We start from the raw sequence: 9,992 nt of genomic DNA on the forward strand, positions 1-9,992 counted from the left end.
GATGGCTGCGGGGCACAGCACCAGGCTGGATGTGAGCTGCCAGACCAAGCTGGAGCAGCGACGCCGAGGCATGGAGGGAAGTGCAGGCTGCCCCATCCGGAGCTCTCCTCGCTGCTGTGGTGTTGGCTGGAGGGGCTCAGGAGCAATGCAGATGCTCCTGGATGGGCAGACAACTAAAAGAGGAGATCACGGCCTCCGGGCCAAGCTGGCAGGGCCTGAGCCACCTTCCTGGCTGTGGCTGGGATGCACAGAGGGCTTCTGCCTTGAAACGACGGTGAGCAAGGCCAGCCTGGCCGGTGGCACAGTCCCTGACCCCAGGAACTCCTCGCCAGCCCCCGTCCTCGAGGTGCTGCGACCTGTGCTCCCTGATCCCGCAGGCTCTGGCAGCCTCGGCTGCTTCCCTGGTGTTCCTGAGGAGCTCCAGGTACTTCCCGAGGTCCTGTGTACCTTCTGGCTTTCCTGTCCTGCAGGAGAAATTTCAGATTTGTGTTGATAAAACTCCCTTTGGTACCTCTCGCTCTCTCACTCTTTTTTTCTAAGCACTGACTGTCTCCTTGCTCTGCTGTGATGTCCTCTTTCCATATTTTACCTGTTGGCTGAAGCAACAGGCCCACAATTTTGGGACCACCGGGAGAGCTTAGATTTAGTATGGCCTTTCTCATATTCTCCCTGCAATGCTGTGACCCAAGACAAGGTTGGGGTATGATCACTACCAGAAGTGAGATGGTAGCTACCCCAAGGGTAGAGGCGTGGGAAGTGCTGGTGGTGGGACCATCCAGTAGCAAGATGGGGGGGAAATGCCTGGGGACAGCCTGGCCTCCCATTGCCAGGCCTGCCCAGTGCCTGGGGCCTTTCCTCACTGCTCTCGATCCTCCAAGGTCAGTCATAGCTTCGGGGTGAGAAGAGCCCCAAACCACCTTGCTAGCCGCCCTCCCTGCCAGCGTTTCAGGCCAGAGGACCGATGTTCCTGAGAAGCCAAGCACTGGCTCCTCCACCAGGGAAAGGAGCTGGGAATGCTCCGTGCTTCTGAAAATCAGCTTTCTGAGTGAAACTCTTCCTGAAAAGGGTGCAAGCAATTCCCAGAGGTGGTTAGAGCGAGATGATCTGGGTTCTTCTCCTTGGAGTGCAAGGGCTGCTCTGGAAAGCTCTGGAAAGCTCATGGATGGGCTCCAGGATTTCCTGACCTGCTGTGAATTTTGCACGCGTGAGGGATAAAAGCACGTGGGGATGCCACCAGCCTGCCCTGTTCATCAGTGCTGGGGTGCTGTCTGCTCTCTAAGGCAAGAAGTCCGTGCCCTTGTGCAGTGCCACTGCTGAGCTGGAGTGAGGGGACTGCTCCTGAGGCTGTCAGAATGACACTTGGTTTCCATCTCTGATGGAGATGCTGATGTCATGCTGCAGAAGAACTGCGAGCTGGGCAAAAAGAAAGGAGGGCTCTACCACTAGAACATTCTTCCTGTGAGCCTGGCAGCAGAGGCCAGCTACCTCGTGCTTCCTGCACTGGTGGTCAACCTCACGCTCCAGTGTTCCCACCTCAGTGCCTCTTCCCCGGGAAGGAGACCCCAGGAGACTGCCAGCTCAGGTGTGACACCTGGGGGTCTCGGCATGCTGCAGCCTGAGCTCTGATGAGAAGGATGTGAGGGCCGTTGTATGACTTTTGCTACCTCGTTCCTCCCACGGAGATGTTGCCCCAAGCCCCTCATAGCTCAGAAGTGATGTCTTTGAGACCTTCAGCTCCTGGACCTTCCTTACAACCACGGACCTTCCCTTGTCTGAGCTTCTTGTTCTCCAGTTGTACTTTGCATGTCACCGAGTCCAGCTAACAAGAAGTACAACTTTATATTAAATTTAAATATGGGCGTCTAGCAAAAGCAGGACCTAACCCGGCTTGACTGATGTGCTGCTGGGGGAAAGCACGCTGGCCTGACTGATTTCACCATCCGAGGCAAATGGAAAGGAGGGAAGAGCCCAGGATAAGCAGAGGCTCATGGCTCAGCCTCCATCCCAAGATAATTAAGTCTCTCAGACTCCGGGGCAGCAGTGCCAGAGCTTCTCAGCCTGGGGGTTACGTGGCTTTGATGTCCCTGGTGATGGACTGCCTCGTGCTCTGTAATCCCCCTCCCAGCTCGCTCCAGGAGCAGACAGGGGTATCCCTGTTGTGCAACGGGGAATTCACGGCTTTGACACACATCCTCAGCAAGCTCATGCTTGGTTTAAGATCTCAACCCAGCTGTCTGCCTGGCCCTGTCCTGGAGGTGAGTATCCCTGCGGAGGGGATGCAGCCGACATCCTCCATCCCTCCCCGCTCCAACGGCGGCATGCTGGAGGGGACCTCTCCCGCTGGCCCCGGTGGCAACGAGCTTATGCCCTCATGTGCGAAATCTGATTATGCTTGCGTGGCTTGAGCGGGATGATCTGATCCTCAGCGCTGCGAATCCCACAGAGCGATTATCCACTCCGGAGAATTTCCTTTCTTTGTCCTAATGGGCCAGCCACGGAGCCTCCCCAGCACTGCCTGGGTAACCCTGGACCCCCGTGAGGCTTCAGCCTGCATCTCCCAGCCAGGATCCGAGTCGACGATTGCACTCGCAAGGCAGCTGGAAAGCGGAACCTGTTGCAGAAGAGTAAGGAAGAAATGAGGCTGCAACTCGCCCTCCTGCCCTAGCTGTCAGGAGATGACTTCTGAATGAGACTCGGATGTTAGGGACCATGAATCCTACTGAATTCAGGGGAATTAGGCTGGGGTACATCCGCTTGTTTGTAAGTGCAAGGTAATGTTTGTTGTGGCTTCCTCAGCACAGGTCTCCGTGGCAGAACAAAGGACCAAATTCTTTTAGCCCTGCTCTGCTAACAACATGCTGCAAGACCTTGGGGAGCACCTGAATGTCCCATCCATAAAACATGTCTAATAAACTCACTCTCCTTCCCTGAGATATTGGGAGGAATTTCCATTACAAGGAAGACCCATGGCCTACAGAGTCTGTTTTTAGGGTTTTTGCTTCCTTTCCTCGATCAGACACATCAGTAGGAAGATCGAGAAAGGTCGACCCGCTCAGGGGCACTGCCCTGTGAGACCAGTACGTGATCCTGACTCATCTGGTTGCAGGTAGGAGGAGGAATCTGAGCTGCTCAGGTGTGCCAGCAGCCCAAGGGGGCTCTGCACAGGACAGCGAGGCAGTAATCCCTGGAGCTAACGAAGGTTTCCCATTAGCTGGGCTTCTCCAGCTCTCATCAGTAGGTCAGGAAGGCTGTAATTTAGATTTGGTGCCAGACAAGAGGATTGACGCTTCTTTGGTTGGGTTTCAGCTATCCTGCTGCAGTTGATGAAGCGATGTGCCTCCTTAGGGGCATGAGGTTTGCCAACAGTGGCTTGCTGCCCCCAGAAGGGGGAAGCTGACTTGCCTTTGCCCCAAACACACTGAGTTATCCCCCTGCTCATTTTATGTGAATAATAATGAACCAACCTGAGGGGTGAAATGACTGAAATGATTTCTCTTCTCTCCCTGTTTCTCTTTGCAGAACTGAAGACTATATGAAGTTGTCCCTAGCCTCCTCCTAAAGGCATCCCTTGGCATCTTTAAAGGCTTGAGAGAAATACCAAAACCAACCAAACACACCCATAAGAGAAATCCATAAGCCCTCAAAACTTGGCATCCCCTCTTGGTCTGACGTTGAGTTCTTCAAAAACTCCTGTGTTATCAAGTGTGAGGAGATCCTGTTGTGTGGCTCCAGGGACTGGGGCTGGGCCCGAGGAGTGACTTGAGTTGTGTTTGGGGGGCTGGGATGTCCTAGGAGATGAACCTTTTTTCCCTCTCCCTCAAACAGAACCCAAATCGGACACCAAATCTGCAGCAAGTCCATTAGTTGTGTTCATCACCGTGTGTTAGCCCTGCCGTGAAATCTGTGTTGTTCCTTTAGAGGGGTGGGTGAACCGTAGCTCTTCTCCCAGACCAGCCTGGACCTTGTACCAGACCATAAAGCTGTTTCTTCCCAGAGCCAAACTCCTCTTTATTGCTGGGGGGTGGGAGCTGCCTAGGATTTCAGACATACAACATTGCTCTATTTGAAGGACAAAGCGGGGTCAGAGGGAGGGAGGCTGGTAGCTGGACCGACTCAAATCTTGCTTCTGTAGTGCTTTTAGCAGAGAGCTGATCTTGCAGGTAGAGGGAAGACTTGAGACGTGATGAGGATTGATAGCTTAGCGGTTCTGTTTGTGGTGGAGGTTTAGGAGACCACACTTGGGCTGCTGTTGATAATCTGGATTCACGCTTCCCTACTCTGGTCCCCAAGGGGAGAGATCTGAGGAGGTAGCTACGGCGTCATGGGGTCCCTCTGGCTCAGGATGAGGCTGGGGGGCATCCTGGAAGAGACACCCTCCCTGTTCCTCTGCCCACTTGCTGTTCCATTGCCCTCTTCTCGTGCTAGCCCCGTGGCTTGTCCGTGGGAGTCAGAACTCAGCATCCCCCCCCAGCTCTGCCACGTACAGATGAGGTTGGCTGGGGGCATTTACCTGCTTCAGGCACAGCAGGTTTCAAATCAGACCCTGCTGGTTTGCGAGAGTGAGAAGAGGGTCCCAGTTCTCTAGCGATGTTGTAGAAGCACCAGGCTGGCTGGGGATGCGTCCTTCAAAGTTTTTCCCTCACTGCAAGACAAGAGCCTCTTGGCTAAAGCTGCAAACATATCAGAAACCCAACAGGCTGCTTTCTTTTTTTCTTTTTTTCTTCCTTTTTAATTCCTATGCAGACAATACTTGAAACCTTGTACACAGTTGTCCTTTCCAGCGCCTCGGGTTGGCAAACTCTTAATAAAAGGGCTCATTTAAAGAACAGCAGGAGACTTCAGCTTTGGAAGAGGCTGGGCTGCCCCTTCCCAGCCAACAACTGCAAGCATGCTCCGTGGTTTGCGTACGAGTTTAGGCACACCCAGCCCCTCTGCTTCGATATCCCTCTAGTACGGCCGCTGTCTCCCTTCGGTGCTGGCTGGCTGACTGTGTCCCAAGCACCCAACTATGCAAAGAATGCCTTATATACGTTGTGTTTAAGTTACATGGCAAGATGTACATCGAGCAGAGTCTATAGTCGAGTCCAGGTTTTGTGCTAGTGGCGGCGAGTCCAACCATTTCTTCAACTCAAATGGCTGTCTGGGTATTTTTTACTTTTGTTTGTTTTGTTTGTTTTGTATCTGATGGTGGCTCTTATACAAAGGACTGTAATTCTAGTGGCTTGAATCTGTAAAAATTGCCTTTGTTTGGTCCAATAAACCTTTGAATAGTTTATTTGGTTTGTGCTTGTTCTCCCTGCCTCCAGCAGCTTGTAACTTCTCAAGAGATTTGTGTTGAAAATCTGGGTTTTAGGTTAGAGGTACATTCTGCTTTATCGAGCCTTTTACCCCAGCAGTGATTCCACTGACTTGAACAATAGGCCAGTGGTGAAAGCCAGGGATTTTCTCCTGTTTCTGCTGGAGCAGCCCAGTGTTGCAGTAGGATCCTGGTCTTGTTTGGCTGTGGAGCAATTAGCAAAATTCTCAAAAGCAGAGCTCTGCCCAGGATTTCAGCTGCTGTGAACACAGATGCCCAGCAGTTCCTGAAACATAAATCTCCTTTAATATGCCTCTGGCTAACTGTCCCAAAACTTCAGCTAATTGTAACGGTTTTGGACTGAAATGTCTAAAGGAGCCTAAGGGAGTTAAGTATGCAAATTCAATTCCCTATCAAGAATTTGGCTGCTTTGAAAATCCTTAATTATTCTGTCAGCAGTAAGTAAAATCCTGTTTTACCTCTTGATTCCAAGTAGCTTTGAGGACAGCACTTATGGAGAGAATGATTTTACTCGTGAATGGAGTAGGTTTGATCTGAAATCGTCAAGAAAAAATACAACCCTGAACACTACAAAGTTGTTTTACAAGGTTGCCTTTGATAGGAGAAGCTCCTTTTTTAAATCAGTTTCATGTTTTTGATGCCTTTCTCTTCTTTCCCAGGCTCTTTTCTCTCCTTATCTTTGTTTTGCTCTCCCTTTGTTTTAGATTATGCAGCACAGTACCAGCTCTTTTTTAATTTCTGTTTTCACATGCACAGCCATGATATTTAAAGTCAAGGGGATAGCAAAATGCACTGATGTTGTGTTCAAAAAAACAAGTGGGTGTTGTCTGTGATCTTGATTTTAGAGGTGGGCAGACAAAGAAATGGGGCTTTGGGGAGCTGAAGGTTTCAGCAGTGTTAATGCCTGTGAAATAATAAGCGAGCGATGCAGACCTGTGTGGAGCATTCCCAGCTGGCATGCATTTCCGACATGTGAGGCAAAGACGTGTATTGAATTTCTCCACATCAGAATGGAAATGTGCCCTCTAGTGCTCAGCGGTGATCTAAAATAAAATATTGATCGCTAACGACCGTGCTTCCCTTCATCTGGTCTGGGAAGTGCACTCGGATGTATTGCATGTGAGTGCAAAAATACACAGAAGAGCCAGACAAATCCAGGTGCTTGACAGCCTGTGGGCAGAGCTTTCTTGACCGGAAGATCCCACGTCATTATCAGGCTATGTTTGGCCTTGGGACAATTGCATTTTAATTGTAATAGTATGTAATTGGCAAATGAGCTTCCTCTTGCCAGGATCCGCTTTCTTCCTGCCCTGCCTGCAGCAGTGGTGCTGGGAAGACAGCCAGCTGCTCCTGCTGGGGCTTAGCCTCGAGAGGGGAAAACGCAGAGCCCCACTCATCAGGAGCTCAGCACGCGAAGGCTCCTCTGCCCTTTCCCAGTGGTTCTTCCATGGATCTTGTTCCTGGTGCGGTCTCTTCTGATGTGTTGATGCTGCGCGCTCTTCTTTCTAGCAAAGGTTGTGTCCTAGTTTTGCCTGTCAATACGTATTTGTACTGCTCCTGTTACGGGAACAGCTTGTCTACATATGACATGCAGGGAGACTACCCCAGGTTGACTAATGACATGAATTTAAGTGGATTAATTACAGTGTATTAAAGCCTTATGCAGAAAACTGGCTGTGGCAGGGACAGAGGACTCTTGACAGGATGACTATGTGGAATTAAAAGCCAGAGGCTGTATTTCCAGCCCAGGGGAGGACTGATGATGTTGAAGACGCAGGAGGAGCTGGGACTGGAACAAATCTGTGCTCTGAGTTGCCATTGCTGAATTGTGGTCCCACAGTCAGACAAAATGAGCCTTGAAGTAACAGAAATTTCTCCTCTCTTGTTACAACCTCCTTAATTGTTTTAATCTCACACAGCAGAGTCAGGTATGAGGTGTGCTAGGCAGTGCTGCAATCTGGTCTCGATCATACAGGAGTCTGGTAGTGAGAACGTACCAGCCCAGATCAGAGCCACGGTGCACATTCATTTTGACCTAAAAAGTGATTTTGTAGACAGTTGCATTAATTCATGATGTACTTGAGAACATGATATTCCTGTACAGCCCCCTCTTTTGTTTTTCTAAGCAATGATCAGTAGATGAATGAACAATATAAACTCTCTTATGAAGATTCCTCAAGTAAAGCGCTGGGTCTGACAGATAGCAATCTTTGTGCTGCAGGACACATAACAATCGTTAACTTCTTCAGATTAGGCAAAAATCAGGATACGATTTTTTATGGGGAGCAGGAAGTTAATCATCAACTGTGGGACTTTGTAGGGCTGTAAATCTGAGCTAGATGGCCTACTGGTCAGACTCTGCCCACGGAGGAATCACCTTATTGCTGGACTGACTACATGAGTCCATCTCATTTTTTACATTGGCAGATGAACCCTTGAATTTAAGCAGATTTCTATCTAAGATCTTATCTTCCAGTGGCTGATTAAAGTCATGTTCACCCTGGAAGGCAGTCTAGTCTCTAGTTTTAAGGTAGGGTATACATTTTAAATTTAATGGTTATTCCTGAATTACTCTGTATGTGCATACTCTCATCACAGAATGAAAGGACTCTATGCTGATAAAGCTTAATGCGGTTTTGTTACAGGGTCTGCTAGATCAGGATAGAGTGGCCTTACAAAATTCCACATGTGGAGTTATCCTGGAACTTTGAGCATAAAGAAGCCCTAAGAAACTCCGAAGCTGGTGCTAAAGCAGCCAGTTTCATCTCCATATATAAAGAACCATAGAGAGATCTGCAAGATAATTGGATAGCTGGGAGGGTGGAGGAAAGAGAACCAGAGGCTATCCCTTTCTCATCTCACATGGGCAGGTTTCCTGTTGTCAGCTGGGCTTGTAAAATGACCCACGTTTGGTTTCATGTTTCATTTGACCATGGTGTGCTTGCTCAAAGTGCGTGCTGGGGACTGGCTATTCCTACTTCTCCTTTTCTTGTTGACAGGGTTCAGAGAGAGCAGCTGGCTGCCATCTTCAGGCTCATGAAGGAAAAAAGTGACACATTTGGAGAGATGTCTGAAGGAGACATGAAGGAGCAGCTTAGACTGTATGATATATAACCCTGTAGCCAGTGAAGACTATACCCTGAAGTCATCTTGGCCCTTATTATGCAGGACAGTGGAGATTATAGTACTATAAACATGTTTCAGTAGTTACTTTGCCTTTCCATATTGTTTTGCAAATCCGTATAGGTCTATGATATGTATTTTTAAAGACTTGCATTTTTTCACCCTTTTCATCATTTTGTCTTGAGGAACTCTCATGGCATTTTCATCTCATACAGATTTTACCTCTTTCTGGCTGAGCCATATGTCTCAGTCATACAAGCAGTTAAACTTGCAACTTTTTCCTGGTCATGCTTTGTAAGAATGAATTTTCAAACCTAGCCATTAATTGGTTTGAGACCTGAAAGAAGCCAAAGATGATAGAAGAACAGATTAAAAATGGATGAAAATAATAGAATCATAGAACAATTTGTGTTGGAAGAACAAAAGGAGGTCTGTAGTTCAGCCTCCTGCTCAAGGCAGTATCAGCTATGGGATCAGGCCAGGTTACTCAGGGCTTTATCCTGTCGGGTCTTGAAAACCTCCATGGATGGAGACTGCACAACCTCTCTTGGCAGAGAGGCTTTCAATCCTACAGTTAGAAAGGAAATAGCCAAAGACAAAGCATTTATGCTCTGACTAGATGTGAGCTGCCATTCCCATCTCCTTGAAAGGAATACTGCATCCTCCTTCACACTAGATTTTTGAAACAAATCCAAGATGATTCCGGCTGACCCCGTTGAGCTCATCTTCATGCCTGTGAAAACTGCAGCTAGCTTCAGCCTGGAAGCAGAAACATCTCCTCGCCTCTTGACTCTGGTAAAAGCAGTACAGAAAGGTGGCTGGCATTTTTACAATGACGATCGTGTCATACTCAGATCCTATTCTCCTAATGTAAGAATTATTTGGGAAACTATGTACTTAGGAAACCTCTGTGAACTTATCAAGTATTTTGAACAGTTTTGACCAACCCTTGATGGTTTGGACAGAGTAAATCAGTGAGTATTCCTAACTTAAACTGAATGTCTTCGTGTGTACTTCTCTCTCCTATGAAATCCTGTTAAACGCTTTATTATCAGGAAGGATTTTCTTGGTTTTAATAACTGCTGACAAAGGGAGGAAACATTTTCCAACCCAGTTGTAGGGAATGATCTTTTCAGATTAGGTTTTAGTTTTGTGTAATTATTTTGAGTCTGAAAATTGTACCAAGTGTTTCATTATCTGGTCACTGTTTCCCATTACAGCACATCCTGTAACACTGTACCATTTGACTTATAAGAATCATTTTATCTTTTAAATGCTTTCACTTGAGTCAGTGTACCCTTATTATGAGATCAAGCTGGCTTTATTACCAAGTCACGACTTCACCTAAATGTAGTATCTGAAAATTATCTCGTTCCACACGAAGAAATGATGCGGGCAAACTTGTCTCATGATGTGAAAAATCAAGCAGGCTGAAAGCTGCTGTGTGCCTACGCCACAATTCCCTTTGTCAGACTGTACAATAGCAGAAAGGTAGGAAATTTTTATGTGGGACTCCTCCCTCATTCCAACCTTATTCTTTTCCAAAGTTCTC

At 48.0% G+C, this 9,992-nt stretch overlaps 1 protein-coding gene across 1 annotated transcript in view; it reads left to right on the forward strand.

Moving 5' to 3' along the window:
- Positions 1 to 9,722, forward strand: part of MXRA7 (matrix remodeling associated 7) — a 30,608-nt gene extending 20,886 nt beyond the window's left edge. Inside the window, exon 6 of the mRNA XM_035342719.1 lies at positions 8,317 to 9,722. Within this exon, the coding sequence (XP_035198610.1) occupies positions 8,317 to 8,431 (115 nt within the window). The 3' untranslated portion in view covers positions 8,432 to 9,722. The remainder of the gene's footprint in view (positions 1 to 8,316) is intronic.
- The last annotated feature ends 270 nt before the right edge of the window (positions 9,723 to 9,992 follow it).

Source organism: Oxyura jamaicensis, chromosome 18 (genome assembly GCF_011077185.1).
Source record: "Oxyura jamaicensis isolate SHBP4307 breed ruddy duck chromosome 18, BPBGC_Ojam_1.0, whole genome shotgun sequence".
Lineage (NCBI taxonomy): Eukaryota > Metazoa > Chordata > Aves > Anseriformes > Anatidae > Oxyura > Oxyura jamaicensis.